The sequence below is a fragment of the Diabrotica virgifera genome, chromosome 8 (assembly GCF_917563875.1).
Source record: "Diabrotica virgifera virgifera chromosome 8, PGI_DIABVI_V3a".
NCBI lineage: Eukaryota > Metazoa > Arthropoda > Insecta > Coleoptera > Chrysomelidae > Diabrotica > Diabrotica virgifera.
Genome location: NC_065450.1, coordinates 23,704,395 through 23,724,604, shown reverse-complemented (window position 1 = coordinate 23,724,604; position 20,210 = coordinate 23,704,395). Strand labels below are relative to the sequence as shown.

General features: G+C 32.5%; 1 protein-coding gene across 3 annotated transcripts in view; it reads left to right on the top strand.

The window, feature by feature from the left end:
• Positions 1-20,210, top strand: part of LOC126890058 (unconventional myosin-Va) — a 223,822-nt gene that overhangs the window by 125,330 nt on the left and 78,282 nt on the right. For all 3 annotated transcript variants that reach the window (XM_050658884.1, XM_050658885.1, XM_050658883.1), the window contains exons 6-9: positions 4,332-4,820; positions 9,092-9,433; positions 18,367-18,875; positions 19,430-19,604. In XM_050658884.1, the coding sequence (XP_050514841.1) occupies positions 4,332-4,820; positions 9,092-9,433; positions 18,367-18,875; positions 19,430-19,604 (1,515 nt within the window). The remainder of the gene's footprint in view (positions 1-4,331; positions 4,821-9,091; positions 9,434-18,366; positions 18,876-19,429; positions 19,605-20,210) is intronic.

The window sequence follows — 20,210 nt, the reverse complement described above, 5'->3', positions numbered from 1 at the left end:
AATGCTAGATAGAATAGCAACGGTGATAAGGGGTGTCCTTGTCGAAGTTCTGATGTTATACTAAATGGTATCTATGTCACCCACGTTTGAGATAGTTCCACTAATTATCTTTGCTTTTTTTTATCGAATCATATGTTTGCTAAAAATCTACAGAAAATTAGGTGTACATCTTGACGTGTACATAAATACATATCAACAATACATAATATGTACATAATATGAAAATAACTTCTTCTTATGCAATCCACTAATGGATGTTCACGATTACGTTTGACCATTTTTCTCTATCCCTTGCAGTGTATATTAGGTCTCCTATGCTTCGATGGCCTTCGGTCTCCTATGCTGATTACGTTTGACCATTTTTCTCTATCCCTTGCAGTGTATATTAGGAAAAAAACGTAGAAGAAGATTTAACCAGTTATGGTTAACAATTTAAAGCTTAAAAAACTTAAAAAATATTGTGTAAAAACAGAGCAGAAAAAAGGAGTCATTGAGTAACTATTGTAATATTTTAAATTATAAAGTTATTAATATCTGATGTTATTATCATATTAATAACTACAGAACGACAACTGCTATGCACAATTAAACAGATAAAAATGACATATCTGTGGAACTTACTTAGAAACTATACCAATTTAAGCAAACCCTAATTGAAGGAAAGATGGAAGGAAGACGAGGAGTGGGCAGGAAGGAAATGTCATGGATTCATAATGTCAATCAATTAACCCCTGCCCACTCCTCTTCTTCCTTCCATCTTTCCTTCAATTAGGGTTTGCTGAAATTGGTATAGTTTCTAAGTGAGTTCCACAGGTATGTCATTTTTATCTGTTTAATTGTGCATAGCAGTTGTGGTTCTGTAGTTATTATTATGATAATAACATCAGATATTAATAACTTTATAATTTAAAATATTACAATAGTTACTCAATGACTCCTTTTTTCTGCTCTGGTTTTACACAATATTTTTTAAGTTTTTTAAGTTTTAAATTGTTAACCATAACGGTTAAATCTTCTTCTACGTTTTTTTCCTTATTTTATAAGTATTCTAAATGCTCTCTATATACATCTGCTATGTCCGGATCTTTTAGTATGTGACAAGTTATTTTTTCTTTCCTTTTCCTGATCTCCTTTTTTGATTGCATATTCTTTCTCTAAACCGTGACGTAACCAAATTGTGATCACTGTTTATGTTTGATCCTCTGAAAGACCTAACATTCAAAAGTTTGGAACAGTGTCGTGCATAAATTATTACAGTCGAACCCGCTTATTAGAGTACCGGTTATAGGAATATCCCAGTATAAGGAATATAATTTTGAGGTCCCGAAACGTTTCTAGTTACTCCCTAATAAATTTATCCGCTTATAGGAATACGTTTTAATGAATTAATATCGCTTAATCGAATATTATTCAAAAGGACGAACAACTTTTGATTCATATTTTCCAAAAAGATTTAAATTATGTCTGGTTTATTATATTTTTCTGATAATAAATACTTTATTACACACCAGTTGGACCCTTTTACGAAATACAACAGGCCATAAAATACCTACTTTTACTTGTCTCACAAAACTTGTAAAAATTTCTATTGGGACCCACCTCGTTGCAGTTATAAATTTTATTGGTTAATGGTTTATTGACTTCGATAATACAATGGCAGACAAGAATAGAAATGTTCTCTTTTATTGATAACCGCCCTGTCCATAAACCCGACATGAATTTGAATATTTTAACAATCCATTTTTTGCCTGCCAATTCATCAAATCACAGAATTCGACAAAATAAAGGAAGAATATTTTTAAGAGTTGTTTCTTTTGACGATAATTTATCGGTTTTCGAAGATACTGAAGATTTAGAACAAAACAATCAAACCACCCAACTCAATATTAAAGCGAAAGATGAGGCAAAAGATGAAGATTTTTTCGATTTTATGAATATTCCATCCAATTTGGCAAGTCCTAACCGTTTTAAATATTATAAGAAGATTTCCGGAAGGCCAATTCAATGTAATTCTTTCTAATTTGTATAACTTAAAGATTTTTCAAAAAAAAATGAGAAGTAATTTTGGCGTATGCATTTTAAATAAGATAATATATACATGTTTAAATATTGCACACATTTCATGCTTATAAATGGATTTATGCACAGAGAATTTAATTTGGTTTTTTAATAAGATAAGTTACACTGCTGTATCATTGACATAAAAGGACCTAAAACCATATACAGTAGGAAAAATGAAAGAATACCCATGAACGAACATATAAAACACGCTGTATTTTCCTGTCACCGTGTCACACAAAAAATTGGCCAGCGCAAATACGTGTAATAATTATTATTATAGTATTTTTACTACAAAAACGTTATTACGTAGGTCAAAATTTTTGACGTAAGAGAACTGTCAAAACATTAGAATGTGACTTTTCATTATTGCCGTGTTTATAATAAACATAGCAATAATGAAAAGTCACATTCTAATGTTTTGACAGTTCTCTTACGTCAAAAATTTTGACCTACGTAATAACGTTTTTGTAGTAAAAATACTATACATGTACTTGCGCTGGGCAATTTTCTTTGTGACATGGTGACAGGAAAATACAGCGTGTTTTATATGTTCGTTTATGGGTATTCTTTCATTTTTCCGACTGTAAATATAATGTAAATATAGGTACATACATAGTATGTACTATTATTATGTAGGTCTATTCAGTAGGTACACTTATTTCTACCAGCCATAAATGATCGGGTATTAGAATATCCCGGTTATAGGAATATTTTTGCTTAGCAAGAAGGCTATTCCAATAAGTGGGTTCGACTGTATATATGAACTGTTTGGTTAACCGTTTCATCACCAGGCGATTTACGGTTCCCTTATGTATGACTTTGCGGGGAAATCGTGCCCCACCTATTACCATATTCTTGATCATAGCAAACTTTACGAGTCTCGGTCCGTTGTCATTTGAGTCTGCGTGTAGGCTCTCTTTACCGTTGGTGGCGGAACAAATATTTTAGCAATATGGCCTCCTCCTAATATTATAACATCCTTTTTTGGGCACTTTTTGTACTCTCGGTATTACATATTCTTCTTCTTGATGTACCTATCCGCGTTGGTATCCGCGGAAAGTTTAGAGGTTTTTTAACCAGGATGTTCATCTTCTTGCTGGATCTCGCTTTACAAAGATTTTTCCTTTGCAAGATGGCTTGTAGGAGTACATAAAATCTGGATTCATTCTTGCAAGTTCAATCTCGCAAGTTCTTTAACCATGAAGTTCTTCTTCTTTCTGGACCTAGCATTAGGAGGCATTTGTCTCCTAGTTTCCCATGCATAATATTTTGTAGCAACCTATATTTTGGACCTCTCATTACATGTCAGAATTACTACAGCTTTCTCTTCTGGATGCTTTTTATAATCTAAGTAGTCTTGCTGAGACGTTCTAGTATTGCGAAGTTTCGAATCTTCTCCATCCAAGAGACTTCTAAAAATTCTTCTACAAGACCACATTTGGAAAGTCTTAAGTTTAGAAGATTTTAATTATACTCGGATTTAGCCACATCTCAAATGCTTCTAATTTTCTGCACATATTTTCGTTCAAGGTTCACGAATCAACATCATAAAAAAGGACAAAGAAGACGTAGCATCGCTGTATTCTTACTTTTAGACAAGAGAGAGGTTGAGGCTCTTGAAGAAGGGCCCCATCCGGTTTAAGGTGGATCTATCTTTTCAGATACGAGCTCTTATCTCTTGGTTATTGGTCCATTTTTCATTTATTGTGGTGCCGAAGAAGATGTAGCGCGTCACTCTTTCTACAGGAGATTGTTTGATGTAGAGTTGATTTTCTGATATGATCACAAGCTTTGTCTCTTTTACGTTGAGTTATATTGTTGACTGTAATACGAGATTTTATTCATGAGAACCTGTAGATCTTCTAGGTTGTCTGCAAATACTATAGTGTAATCTGCATACCTGATGTTTAGCGGGCACCCCTTTAGTAGAACACCTTTTTCAGTTTCGTGCAAAGCTTTGATGAATATTCTTTCAGAGTAGAGGTTAAAGATTAGAGGAGACAAAATACAGCCTTTCGTCACTCCACGCATGATTTTCACATATTCGGTGTGTTCACCTTCAACTCTGAGGTTTGCGGTCTGATTCCATTAAAGGTTTCTAATTATTTTGAGGTCTTAGTTGCTAATTCCTACCTTTTTTAGTCATTGCAGTATATTGGTATTACAGAATTAACTGAGTGACAAGAAATTACTAAACTAACTGTTTGGAAATACCTTTTGTTATTTTTTGACAACGATAACATCTATTTAACTATTTTCTTTTATTTTAGCCAAATGATAAACATTTAAAAGCTGTAACAAACCTACTCGAAATAAACGAAGAAGAAATGGAACAGTGGCTGTGTACAAAAAAATTGATCTCAATGCAAGATATCTTTCTGAAACCAATGTCTGTCCAGGACGCAATAGCATCCAGGGATGCTCTAGCAAAACATATCTATTCCGAACTCTTCAATTGGGTAGTACTGATGATCAACCGAACCTTGGAATCAGAAATACCCAGACATAGGTTTGTTGGTGTTCTGGATATTTACGGTTTTGAAACTTTCGAAATCAACTCTTTTGAGCAGTTTTGTATAAACTACGCAAACGAGAAGCTACAGCAGCAGTTCAATTTGCACGTGTTTAAATTGGAACAAGAGGAATATATCAGAGAAGGAATAGAGTGGAAAATGATCGAGTTTTATGATAATCAGCCGTGTATAGACCTAATTGAAGCTAAATTGGGAATATTGGATTTACTGGATGAAGAATGTAAGGTAAGTTAAAGTCATATTTTAAGATTTTTGGAAATGTCATTATTGTGCTTCTTAACCTTTAACTACACGCGCTGGCGTACTTTGTACGCCAGATATAAGAATTCTACTGGAAATATATTTAAAAATTTAATTTTTGACCTTGCTTATTTTTCTAACCTATCACTGGAATGTGCTTTACAATTTGGTTTTAGTTTCGTTATAATCGGCGTTCTGGAAAGATCGTAATTTACATTTTATTATTTGTTGTTTCCGGTGGTGGACAATATACCCCAGGATTATATTACTATAAGTCGTAATATAAGTACATATTTTAATTGTTTTTTAGTCATTATGGCAAAAAATATATTTTTCTTTGTAAACAATACTTTTTCTCCTGTAAAAAATAACATTTAAAAAAATTTTTATTAGTAATTTTATTTATCATATAATCCAGTTATTCCATGATTACAGTTATAAATCTCAATTGGCTTACTGAAAAGGAACTCCAAGTATTCACTGATGCCGAATAAGGTTTATAACAAACAAATAATTGTATTTTTTCAAAAAAAATTAAACAAATCCGCTGTTTTTAAGTGTATTTTCTTGTGGCGTACAAAGTACGCCAGCGTGTAGTTATGTTATAACTTGATGCGCGGGTAGTTAATGGGTAAGGATATGGGCGCAAATATTTTACGGCTATCCCTACTTTTTCTGTCTTTACACGGCAAGTTACGTTTAGTAAAATTCTCACTGGTTTGGATATGTAAACATTACTTGACAATAAATGTCATCATTCACTTTTTTGAATATTCTTGGATAACTATTACTTGTATAATTACATCATTAATTCAGTTAATTAATATGATAATTTTTTCACTAACTATGTATTCAGTGGTTGTAATAATTTCTATACTGTACAACAAAAAACTAATACTCAATCGAGAAAAAAAGGAAAAGTGATAAAGTGATTTTCTACTAATATATTATTACTATGGAACGCTTACAATTTTGAACATCCTTAACAACAAAATACTTGGATCACAAAATATATCCTGCTGTATTCTCTGCTTGGATCTTCCATAATAGGCGAGCGGCAGCAACCCCTAAAATTACATTATACCGACCACGAAAATCAACTTTAAGCTGAATGACCAATTTTGGTGGTTCTTTATGTTTTCGAGGACGCTAAATCTGAATATAGGTACTTAAAGTTTATATTCATCTAGAATTGGTGGAACATGTTTAAAAATCAAATTTTATGCAAAAATGCGAAAAATTAATTTCGATAATTTTTCAACTTTACCTCGCTGTATCTTTGCTCGCTGTCAATATTTCCTCTTAAAAATGTTACTGTGTTATCTACGAAGTATTTAGATAACAACGAGCGTTGTACAAAAATGTTTGTATAAATTAAAAGGGGAGTTGTTAATTTTTAAACATTTTGTCTTCAGAGCTCGTTAGTTTCATGTTTGCTTCAAAGAAGGTAAGTGACAAACTTTTTAGCTTATAATTTTAACCAAGACAGCAATAAAACATAGTTCATGAAGAAGTTTTCTGGAAAAATTTAGGTCAAAATATGCAATACAACAGTGGCGGCTCGTCAGGGTCGGCAGGGTCGGCAGTGCCGACCCACACATTTATAGACAGATTATAGATTTTTTTAAATATTTAATTTAATCAGAGTTGATGATATTCGTTTCTGCAAAATAAAAAATATCTTTGAGATAATACAGACTAAATTTTATTCATTGTTTTTAAAAGAATTCAATCGATCCGATACGTTAAGTGATCCCTGTGCGCTGTGCGTAAGAGACTTTTAAAATTAATGATCCTATAGCTATGCACATGCACCCGATTGCGATTGTGTGAATAAAATTCTTATTATAAAACCCGGCTCGGCAAGCCGTCCCCAGATTGACGATTTGCTTGTAATAAGAAGCTATGGAATATTAGCCGATAGGCTACCAATTATTCATTCCCCGTATTCATTTGAATGGCAAGTCCGGCAAGAGTACAAATAAAATTATTTAACAAATACGATCTGGAATTTTCTAATTTACTTTCTGACTCGAAGACATTTAGCGGCGTACCTAAAACAGCACCGAATGAGAGAATCAATTAGTAGTTACATTTTACATTTTGATCCTTTTCGGTAGAAGTAGACGAATCTACTGATAGAGGTAACATGTCATTTACAATTATCAATAATTGTTCTTCGATACGCGCGTTACGTCTAATATTTATGAGAGGTTTTTAGGTTTTCAGACGTGAGTAGAAGCCATAAAACAGAATATATCTTTGGTGTTTTAAAGAACAGATTAAAATTTTTTGATATCAAAAATAAATTGGTAGGTAAGGCAAACTTATGACGGCGCTGCCTTGATGTCCGGTGAATTGTATGGTCTCCAAGCAAAAGTTAAAACTGTTGTACCCCGGCTTTATTTACTCACTGTCATAAGTTATTGACCTCTTTGACGATTCAAAATTTAAAAGTTACGCCAAAGAATTGTCAAAATATCTATTAGACAAGTTCATTAAAAATTATATATCATTCTTTAACAAATAAAAAAAAATGAATTAGCAGTTTTATATGCCGATCCAAATATTTTCGGAAGGTGGGATAAGTTACAAAATATGTATAATTTTATATACTGCAATTCATTAGGTACAACAAACTGTTCCCGAAATTAATAAATAATTATTGTGCTCAAATGTGGGCAAATTCTGCCTCAAATGAACGGGATTTCTCTTGTTTCAAGGGAGTCAAACTGTATTGTCGAAACACCATGAAATAAGAGAGAATGTCAAACTTGTCTCAAATTTCAAATGTCAATAGAAAAAAACTCTTACAATCTCTCCAAAACAATAATAAATTTTACAATGACGTTATAACCCATTTTGCTACTTCGAAACAACATAGACTAGAGTTAATTTATAAACAGGTTTAGGTTCTAAATTTATAGGAAAAAACAAAAAAAAAAAATAAAAAAAAAACAAAAACCAAAAATCTACTATGAAATTGAAGCCTTTTAATTCGATGGCATACCTATCTGAGGAGACAAAACCTTGCCGACCCTGTCCCTAAAGCCACGAGCCGCCACTGCAATACAAAAAAAAAGTTATGTGACTTTATAGACGAGCGGCACACCACAAAAAACGCTTATTTCTCGAGATACTGTGTGGTGTGATGACCACGGTGTGGTGAATGGCTAATTTTGGTCATACTTTATATTTTTAGATATAATTTGAATTTTACTTATTTTATTTGAATTTGAATTTTACTTTTTTTTATTTGGTCTTCTATATTTATGTATTAGATATTAATAGGTTCTAGAGGTTTGACCGGCTTAGAATGATTAGTTTTTTAAAAAATGTAGTTAAAAGCGAATAACGTATTTTTGTAGTTTGGTAAAAATGCCCTTTTCTTCAGAATAGAAAGATTAGCGTCAGAGATACGAAAATATTTTTATATATAAAATTGTAGCTTATTTAATTCCCAAGAACAGGGTTAGCAAAAATTTTTCCTATGGCAAAAATTTAGTGAGCTATTAACAATTAAATCTTGTAATAACATTCAAAAACTATCTTTACCAACACTTTACAGTCACCTTTTTGTACGACTGGGGATTTTAAAAGGATTTAATATTAATAGCCTTATATATCTTCTAGAAACCTACAAAATTCGTTTTTAGCAAACTTTCTAGGACAAAAAATAAAAAAGTTACGGTTAGAAAATCAATATATTTAAAAAGAAAGGAGAAATCTAATTGGAAGCATAATAATGTAAGTTAACGGTGTTTTTAGCCATTGGCCTTATTCATACTTCTTTATTTATGTATTAGTAATAGATTCCAAGAAGTTTGACTGGCTTAGAATAATTAGTTTTAAAAAAACTGGAGTTAAAAGCGAATAACGAATTTTTGTAGTTTGGTAAAAAATGTCATTTTCTTCAGAATAGAAAGATTAGCACCAGAGATACGAAAAAATGTTTAAATATGAAATTGTAGGTTATTTAATTCCCAAGAAGTGGGTTTGAAAAAAAATTTTCTACGGCAAAAATTGAGTGAATCGTAAATGAGTATCATATCGAAAAACATTGATTTTTTCGATATAAAACTAACATGTTCGATAGCGAATAAATCAAAAAATATTAATTTTATGAAAAATCGATCCATTCTGTAAAAATTGCGAGATGAAACGCTTCGGTTCTTGGACTACTAGTGAGGCCCAGCATTAGAATTCATTCACAAAATATTATGTTCAGAAAATTTAATTGATCTTTTTATTTTTAGATGCCTAGAGGTTCCGACGCTTCATGGACTGAAAAACTATACACGAAATGTTCAAAGTACCCTCATTTTACCAAAGCACGTTTTGGTACGTCTTCCTTCGTAGTCAATCATTTCGCTGACAAAGTACAATACGAGAGCGACGGTTTTCTCGACAAGAATCGCGATACTGTCGTCGAAGAGCAAATAAATGTAATTAGATCTAGTAAGAATGGGTTAGTCAAAAAATTGTTCACTTCTGAATCGCAGAAATTATTGGCAGCACCGAGGACCAAACTGAAAGTTGTTTCGGCGAAGCCTATGCCAGTATCACAAAAAACTCACAAACAGTCTGTTTGTTCTCAGGTAAGTGTTTAACTATATCGTCGGTCTAATAAGCAAATTGCTTAAGTCCATTTTTCGTGAAAATCGTTTTTTGATGTTATCTAGTAGTAGACGATTCCCACAAGCGCCATTATTAGATATTTTATTTTTCACCAAGTTCGCTAAACGAATTTTGCTGAAGTCCATACGTCCATCCACATGCATGCGAATATTGCCTATGTCCATTGTTTAATCAGATGTTCTCTTGTACGTAACAGTGTTTCTGAAGTTGTTTTGATTGAAAACGTTAGAAAATGTAAGTAAATAAATATATTTTTATTATTATTATTAATATGGATTATAGTATAATATGTAGAAAGTTTTTGTAAATATTTTGTTTAATTAATTTTGGTCAATTATGTATTGCATGGAGTTAGGCAATTTTCCCTTTTATTACTTTTGTTGGCTTTTGGACATAGGCAAGTTCCAAAGATTTTTGTCTCTACTGTAAAATTTTCAATTTGCAACTTAGGCAATTTGCTTATTAGACCGACGCGACGATATGTTGGTATCATTTTTTACAGCGTCCTAAAGGTAAATGATAATGTTATATTTATAATTCAGCATAAATACACAGTTTGGTTTCGTAGTACATTATTTCATGGTTTTTGCTGTAAATTTTAAAGAACCGCTTGGATTGACGTAAAATTTGGCAAACGCATAGCTCACTGGTCAAATAAAAAAGTGACATTGTGCCGATGTGTGCTTTCGCCCTGGGGGTGAGTTTCACCCTCTCTCGGGGGTGAAAAAATATATGTCCAAAATATGTCCGGAAATTAATAAACTGACTAATTCTAAGGAACTTTTGTTCTATAAATATTTTTCACAAATTTAATACTTTTCGAGTTATTTGCGAGTGAACATGTTCATTTTTCAACAAAATAACCACGTTTTTAGACGGATTTAGAAGTATTTTATCGAAAAAAATGTTCTGAGTAAAAATATAGCCTAAAAAATAAAAAAAAATGGTGTATGCACGAAGTCTCTAGCAGAACCAGAGTTATAGCTAATGAAAATTAGGTTCATGTTCACCAAATTCCAAATAGAGTATTTCAACGTGAAATATACAAAAAATGAAGCACTTTCTGGGAAAAACTCATTAAAACTTTTTTAAAGTGTTTAAAAAAAGCTTTATTTCTGTTTTTATAAAAAAGCTTTTAGCATCAAATGTAAGTAAGTTACGCTCAAAATAAAGTTGGTCTTAAACTTAAATGAAATTAATCGTTACCGCTTCAGAACTTCCTTTACTTATGTTGTGTTTATATGATCTGTAAGTTTTATTAATTAAAAGTGCTTATTTTTGAAAACAATTGATTTTAAAGTAAACTTTTTTTAAAAATTTTAATTTTGAAAAAAATATTTTTTTATTATATTTTGTATATTTTTCTTTTTCTGTAAGACAAAAATTGGTTAAGATTTGGTGTTTCTAAATTTGCATACACTCGTGATTGGTGAATCGTTCAAGCCCAATCTTTTGTATATTTTTGTTCTTCTGTAAGACAAAAATTGGCTAAGATTTGGTGTTTCTAAATTTGCATACACTCGTGATTGGTGAATCGTTCCAGCCCTTTTAATTTTCAGTTTAATATTTTAGTAGATATTAAAAGTCTTACTTAATATCTACTAAAATTATTATACTACTCTTAAAAATTAACGCACCACCTTAAAAATATACCATAAATTTACATCTATTTTTTCTAAACCGTTGATTGTTTTTCGATGATTTCTTTTACACAATATACGCCTATTTCTAAGAAATTACTGTACCAACTTTTTATGAGAAATTGCAAAGTTTTGTTCATTATATACAACAATTTTTGTTTGTGGTAGCTAACAGGGCAGCAGGGGTGAAATATGTTGATTTGACGATTCTCAAAAATTTATTACTAACGGGGTGTTTTTTTGTTAATTCTCAAGATAATTATCTCAATTAGCCCGAAAAATATTTGTCCTACAAAATGCAAGGTTTTATCAAAAAGTCCCTCCTCTTCAACATGTATCATTAATGAGGTCATGAAAAATAATTACTAACCACTTGATTTTTTTCTGTTGATTAGTTAATATTTATATAATTTAAAACCCACCTGGTCCTACAAATTGCATGGTATGTTATCCTGGTCATACGTGTAAAAGTTGTAGTAAAAATACCTGATGTAAAAATAATTTCTATTAAGCTGAATCATCATAATAGCTTCGATTAACTAACCAAACAAAACAAAAATCAGGTGGTTAGTTATCATTTTTCATGACCTCGTTAATGATAAATGTTGAAAAGGCTCTTTGATAAAACCTTGCATTTTGTAGTACAAATATTTTTTCTACTAATTTAGATAATTATTGATGGATTCGACCGTTACTTGATGGAAGTTCATTTTATCTCACAATAAAACACTGAAAACTTTTGTTTTCTATGCTTCCACAAAATTTATTATTTACAACTATGTGTTTTCACCGGAGGGACCGCAGACGTTCGGAAACAATTAGCGTCTCTTTGCAAAGACAATGACGTCGACTTTGCAAAGTAACAAGACACTTACTCAACACACATACTACACATTACTCCCCTGACTTAGTGATAAGTTATACAATTACGTGGCTAAAGGTTCTTGTTCTAAACCAAAGCCAAAATCAGAGAAAAAAAAAAAACTATGTGACTACAGCTGTTTCGGCAGAGTGCCTTTCTCAAGTGATGAGAGGCATCACTTGAGAAAGGCACTCTGCCGAAACGGCTGTAGTCACATAGTTGTAAATAATAAATTTTGTGGAAGCATAGAAAACAAAAGTTTTCAGTGTTTTATTATGAGATTAGATAATTATATTGACAAAATAACACAACAAAAACCAGTTAGTAATAGTAATACCATGTAATACATTTTTGAGAATCGTCAAATCAACATATTTCATCGCTGCTACACTTGTTAGCTGCCACAAACAGAAATTGTTGTATAGTACGTTCTTTAAAGGTAAAATATGCAAAATCTCTAAATTTTAAACAACCGCTTGGATTGACATGAAATTTGGCAAACACATAGCTAACAAGTCAAAGAAAAAAAGTGATATTGTGCCGATGTGTGCTTTTGCCATAGGGGTGAGTTTCACCCCCTTTTGGGGGTGAAAAATATATGTTCGAAATAAGTTCGGAAATGGATAAAATGACTAATTCTAAGAAACTTTTGTTCTATAAAGTTTTTCACCAAGTTAATACTTTTCGAGTTATTTGCGAGTAAATATGTTAATTTTTCTACAAAATAACCACGCTTTCAGACGATTTTTCGCAAATAACTCAATTAGTCAAAAGTAAGTATTTCGTCGAAAGAAAAATTCTTATCAAAAATATAGCACGTAAAAAAAAGTGAAAAACATGGTGTATATATTAGGTCACTATACCTAGTAGAATAACCCGGTCTATATAGACATTTCAAATAACAAAAATTGCCGGAGAGCCAAATTTTGGTGGAGAGCTAGGGTATACCATAACAAATAAAGTTTAAAAAGTCCCCATCGATCCCATGTGTGCGTCAAAAGTTATTCGGGGTCAAAGGTCAAAATTTGAGATTTTTTGGATTTTTTTCGAAAACGGTAAGTTTTATCAAAAAAAAATCTTAAACCAAAGTTGTAGATCTTAAAATTCTCTACAAAAATAGTCCTTACTATTTTTTTCCTAAGAGTTGCCATTCCTGAGATATCGCGATTCAAAAAGTCACATTATACATGATATGCACACGTTTCCACACCACCTGTGAGGTAGTGTACTCTGCGCGTTTTTTTTTACCGTGGTTTCCCCTGTAGGCCTACTCCACTAACTGTTTTGACAATTTTAGGATAATTTAAGGAAACAATACCGGTCAAGTTCTAGATATTACCTTATTATAGATATTGATTATTGATATTGCTATTGATTATTAGGTTAACTATTGTTTTGATTTCTTTAGATATTTTAATCAGATTCATATTCTTGAAAGTCTACTTCAACAGTCAAGTCTTCTTCGATTTCATCTTCTTCCTCTTCCTCTTGCTGGATGTTCAAAAATTGTTCAAATGTGACTGAGTCATTGGTCTCTTCATTAAAATCACAGGAGTCTTCCTCTGTTGTACTAAACTGGACATTTGAGCAAGACTGACCTTGGCAGTTAATACACACTAGAGAACACAGCAACCCGACTTTTTTACATCCACATTTGGCACTACAACCTTTTTTGCAATTGCAAAAAATAGTGTTAAGGAGTTTTTCTGGAGCAGATGGGAGTAAGGTTTTAATCGGTTCCAGAGTATTATCTATTAATTTCCAACCCCAGTCTTCTGGATTCAGTTCATTGCCTAGCCATGTTTGAACTTGATAATATATACTCGATACAAATGTTGAAAAGCAGATGCTGATGTTGGAGGAAGACATGATAGTTGTACTTGTTTCTTGTTTCGCGTATTTTTTACAAAAGTTAAGTATCGGTATTTATCAAGACAAATAATTTTTTTTGGAGCTCCATAAACCGCAAGAAGAAAGCGAATTCCTTCCGTAATTATTGTTTGCGGTGTATAATCAAGTTCTGTAAAAACTTTACAGCAGTCAGTCAAATCTTTTTTTTTTTCGAATAATTTAAGTACTGACGTTTTGCCCCTTTTGTACATTGCGGACAAAAGTACATTTTTATCGCATGTAAAAATAAAATGTACTTTTGGCATTTGGGATAAGCCGATAAACTATTCGAAGAATATATCTCTGTTCGCTGTTAAGCCCTTCCAGGTTTCAGAAAATAAATAACTTTATCTACTGGAGTCCATGCAGTAATCAGTACCAACAAATCAACATCTTCACCAACTACAATTGTTGTGTTTGTTGTCTTAAATTTTTCAATTGCTGTCTCAATTATAAGGACATCTGCGTCATGTTTAGCTTGTTTCACTTCAATATTCAATATGTAAAAGTTTATTGCAAATAAAGCAAAACTGAGACATTTTTAAAACTATAAAATTGTACAAATAACGGTAACGGTACTAAATGGTAGACGCTTGTAATAAGTACTTATATTCACTTGAACTGAACCTTTAGCACTGAAAGAAACAGATAATATTATAAACCAGACCTACGGACAATACTGTAGCCATTGCCTATAATAGACAATCTGTTCTTTTTTAAACAATGGTATAGCCAAATGTTTTTCAAGGTCACGTGGATAGAGGAAATTCAGTTTGGGACTGATTACCTTTTGAAGAAATATTTTCAGAATAGTATAATATACTAAGTATAATATAAAAGAGACACAAATAGGTATTTATACTTGTCGGGCCACATTATGTATATACGTGGCTTATATGTGCATATAATGTATAAAGTAACTTCTAAAATCGCGATATCTCAGAAATGGTAACTCTTAGGAAAAAATTTTAAGGACAATTTTTGTAGAGAATGTTAAGATCTACAACTTTGGTTTGAGGTTTTTTTTGATAAAACTTACCGTTTTCGAAAAAATCCAAAAAATCTCAAATTTTGACCTTTGACCCCAAATAACTTTTGACGCACACATGGGATCGATGGGGACTTTTAAAACTTTATTTGTTATGGTATACCCTAGATCTTCACCAAAATTTGGCTCTCCGGCAATTTTTGTTATTTGCCAAGCATTTTGATGTCTAAGTTGACCGGATTAGAAGCAGAGTTATAGCTAATGAAAAATAGGTTCATATTCGTCAAATTCCGAATCGAATAATTTAACGTGCCATAACAAAAAAAAACGAAGCACTTTTTTGGGGAAAACTCATTTTAACTTTTTTAAAGTGTTTAAAAAATGCTTATTTTTGTTTTTTTTTTAATTTCTAGCGTCAAAGGTAAACAAGTTACGCTCAAAATAAAGTTGGTCCCTTTTTTTGGTAAGAAATCGGGAAAATCACCCCTTAATTAGCATTTCAAATGAACTTAATTGTTACCACTTCACAAGTTTTTTACTCTCGCATGTATTGATCATATGATCTGTAAGTTTAATCGGTTCAAAGCCTTATTTTTGAAAGAGCTGTAGTTTGAAGGGGCTTGAACGAGTCACTTATCACGAGTGTATGCAAATTTGGAAACACCGACTCTTAACCAATTTTTGTCTTACAGAAAAACAAAAAATACAAAATATTCAGAAAACTAAAGCCAACTTTTTTTATCGTTTAAGATTTTTGGTATTTCTAACAATTTTTAAGTTATCTTGAAAAAAAGCATTTTTTTTCAAAATTAAAATTTTTAAAAATTTTATTTTAAAACCAAATTTTTTCAAAAATAAACACTTTGAATCGATAAAACTTACAGATCATATAAACACAACATAAGTAAAGTAACTTGTTAGGCGGTAACGGTTAATTTCGTTTAAGTTGCTAATTGGGGGGTGATCTTCCTGATTTTTTTTTGCCAAAACAAAAGGGACTAACTTTATTTTGAGCGTAACTTGCTTATATTTGATGCTAGAAATTTTTTTATAAAAACAGAAGTAAAGCTTTTTTTAAACACTTTAAAAAAGTTGTGTGTAAGTGTGTAAAGTAATGTGTTTTCCCCAAGAATGCTTCATTATTTGGATATTTCACATTGAATTATTATATTTGGAAGTTTTCGAATATAAACCTATTTTTCATTAGCTATAACTCTGTTTTTGCTAGCTATAGAGACATAATATAGACACCGCTTTTTTCACTTTTTTATAGGATATAGTTTTGCTAAGAATATTTTTTTCGACAAAATGCTTACGTTTTGAGTTATTTGCGAAAAACCGTCTAAAAACGTGGTTATTTTTTTGAAAAATGAACATATTCACTTGCAAATAACTCGAAAAGTATTGATTTGGCGAAAAAACTCTATGGAACAAAAGTTGTTTAAATTAGTCAGTTTATCCATTTCGAGACTTATTTTGGGCATAAATTTTTTCACCCTCGTGATGGGGTGAGATTCACCCCTAGGGCAAAAGCACACATCGGAACCATATCACTTTTTTTCTTTGACATGTTAGCTATTCGTGTGCCAAATTTCATGTCAATCCAAGCGGTTCTTTAAAATTTACAGCAAAAATAGTGAAAGAATGTACTAGTAAGGAAAAACCTTAAAGAAAAAATAAAGCTACTCACGAAAAATTAGCTCGTTAGTAATAAATTGTGAAAATATTCCTGTGATCCTGGAGTACAAGCTGTTCCAGAACTCTACTCTTGAACACTCTTGCGAAATCCTTTATCTTCCACCCCCCCTTTACCTTACAATGTCCTATTTGCTTCCTTTTAGCTTCACCTTTATCTCCATATCCACTATTCGGTCACTGTTGATTAGCTATACACTAACCCTTTATCATTTTCAGTTGGTAATCTCTTTTAGCTGACTTTTTCTACACAGCACAAAATATATCAGACTTTCCCTACCCCCCTTATATAGGTAACTGGTATTTAGTCTTTATAAAGAAGACTTGTCTCGCGTTTGAATTGAAGGAGTGGCTGCAATAACCAGGCAGCTCCACTTACTCTTAACAAAAATTGGCCGATTATTCCCTGCAACAAACGGGTATCTCTTAATATCGTCACATAATTGGCAACGATATTTGGAGCTTTAGGTTTGTAGCAAGAACCGGGCAGCTCCTGGAGAATCCTCCTTTGAATTTTTAGGAGGTTTTTTTTTCGATTTCCCACAAATTTTAAAATTTGGAGCTACCTGGTTATTGCAGCCACCCCTTCAATTGGTAATAAACACAGCGTTATGTTATTTCGGGCTCCCATGCCTGCATCAGACACTGGGGCTGAAAACAAAATCAACGAATCACGAGAAACCAACGAATATCTCCTATTTCCAATTTAAGCGGTTAGCGTACAAAGCTACCAACTACTAAGATGACCATGAATGAAAACAATCCTTCTTCTTCTTCTTCTTTTTAGCAAGATCGGTCATCCAAGTAGGCTACTGCCTGTTTATTGCCATCAAGTCTTCCCCGGACGATGAGGTTCAGCATTCTCGCCATCGTTTTGGTGGTCTACCCTGTGGTCTTTTATCTACTGGGTTATTCGTTTTTTACTTTGCTTTCAGTATTTAGATATTTGTTCTACCATACGATTTTCTTTCAGGCATCCCGAGATTCTAGCTGATTTCTCTTTGTCCTCTGACCTATTTTGAGAGATTTCCATAGCTTGTTATTTCCGCTCCAAGATATTTAAAGTGATTCACCTGTTCCACAGTTTTGGAGTCAATTTCCAATTTGCATCTTATCGGTTCTTTGGAAATTACTAGGCACTCGGCGTTGATGAGCATATTTTAGTTCTTTAGCTTTAGTATTAAATGCCTTCGTAGTATTTGTAGTAGTCTTTGGAGATTGTCTTCGGAATCGGCGATAAGGACAGCATCGTCAGCGTAGCAAATGACTCTAAAGAATGTGTTACCCATCTTAAATCCAGCTGTTCTGGGAAGCTTTTCTATTACTTTGTCCATTATTAAATTAAATATGAAGGGGCTCAGTGAATCGCCTTGGTGGATTCCTGTGTTTATAACTATGTCTTCTGTTGTCAAATGTCCTACTCTTATTTTTGTTACATTATTTGTCAATATCGTGTACTAGCTTAATTAGCCAGTGGTTTAGCCCTTTTTATTCCATTATTTATAACACAAACAACTTAATTTCTAAAACAATTGAATAATATTATTTTCTGTCCTTTGCGCTAAACGAAATGTGTAAAAGTTTACATGGTCCAGCCAAAGTTTGCTCTTTTGATGTATTAAAGCCAGTATATGGCGTGGGAATACAATTGTTTAATCTCCCGTATTTGAATTGGTAATAAACACAGAGTTATAACGTCATTTCGGGATCCCATACTTTCATCAGTTGCTGTGAGTGTATACAGATTACAAATCTGTTGATACAGAGGTATCAACAGATTTTTGTCCTTCGTGAATTTTATAATTCTTTTTTTTTTAGTTTAGAGATTCCCTTAATAAACTTATGGCAACTTTAAACGCTACTACTCCACATTACGTAAGATGCATAAAACCAAACGATTCCAAGACAGCCTTCGAGTACGAACCAAAAAGAGCAGTACAACAACTTCGAGCTTGCGGTGTTCTAGAGACGATACGACTCTCTTCTGCAGGCTTCCCAAGCAGGTGGTCCTACGTTGATTTCTTCTACAGGTATCGAGTCCTGTGCAAGAGTAAAGATATTATTAAAACAGACATTCAACAGACAACGAAAAATATATTGGCGAAATGTATTAAGGATTCTTCCACGTATCAGTTTGGTAAAACCAAAATTTTCTTCCGAGCTGGACAAGTTGCGTATATGGAGAAACTACGATCTGATAAACTTAGAGCATGTTGTATCATGATGCAGAAGACAGTAAGGATGTTTATATATAGGAAAAGATATTTAAGGATAAGGAGAACGGCGCTTAATATTCAAAGATATGGTAGAGGAATGCTAGCAAGGAGGTGAGAGTTTTGAGTATTTTGTATTTTATTTGTGTTTTTGTATTTCACTTTGATAGTAATTATTAAGTAAGATAATAATTTGCAATGCGTTCAGAGTAGGCCACTTCTTTTATTCCAATGTTAAGACTAAGACTTAATGTAGAATATAGACTAGCTGATTATCTATAATATATTAAAATTTACATTTCATATTTTGCAGTTTTTCATAAGTGTCAAATTTTTAATGCAAACCAGCCAGCTTAAATTTCACCGAACTTCATTGGCAAACCTGCCATTTGATATTATGTTTACAGTTTTTTAGCTTAAATTCAAATTATAATCTGATATTACAACATCATGAGCGAAGCTTAAATGAATCAATCTCCCTTCATCCGAAGTATTTCGTACGAGATATCAGTCAAGTATCTTAAAAGAATGTTACAGGGTTTTCGGAAAAATTTTTGGTGAGATGATATCACCTTGTCTGACACCTTTCCCGATATCTAGTTTATTTCTGCTTATGTGTAGTCATTTATCTTATAGCATATGTAGTAACAGAGTATTTAATATTTTAGATTGGCTCAAGACATTCGAAGAAACCGAGCTGCTATAAAAATTCAGAAGTCTGTCAGAGGTTGGGTCAAAAGAGTTCAGTATCAACGATTACGGCGTTGTATTTTGGGTATTCAAACGCACGTGCGAGGCTATATGGCAAGACTAAGGTTTCTTCAACTCAAGTACAATGCAGCAGTAAGTATTGGAAATATGTTTCATATAATTTAACAATATTTAAGTCAATAGTGCTATAAAAATGGTAATAATATGCATGTGACACTACTAATATGACAAATGAAATGAACGACGTGGATCCTCGTCCTCATTCCTTAAGCCCTTGTCAAGGTGTGGTGATACTCTAAATATCGTTAGATTGCTGTCTCCATTGGTTACGATCCTGCGCCAGATGTACGGACCAGAGTCTTCATTTCGCCTGAACATCTTGTTGGAGATCTTTCTCATGGTCTTCGGCCATCCACTTTTCGTTCTACTAAAAATAGTTCCATAGTCCCTGTTCTTCTGGCTATGTGGCAGAAGTAATTTAGATACGATTGGTTTACTTTTTTAATAGCTTGTCTTTTATATAAAGCTCTTTCAGAATTGACTGTGTTCTGACCAGGACACCAGGACAGGCGTACTATTCTTCTGCAGACCCACACATTGAAGGTTCTGATCTCACTATTATTATTTGTCCTATTTACTACCATTATTTTTGTATTTCTGGTGTTGATCTGAAATCCAAATTCTTTGCTTATCCGGCTTAGCCATTCGGTAATGGTAACTATTTCGATTTAATTTGTT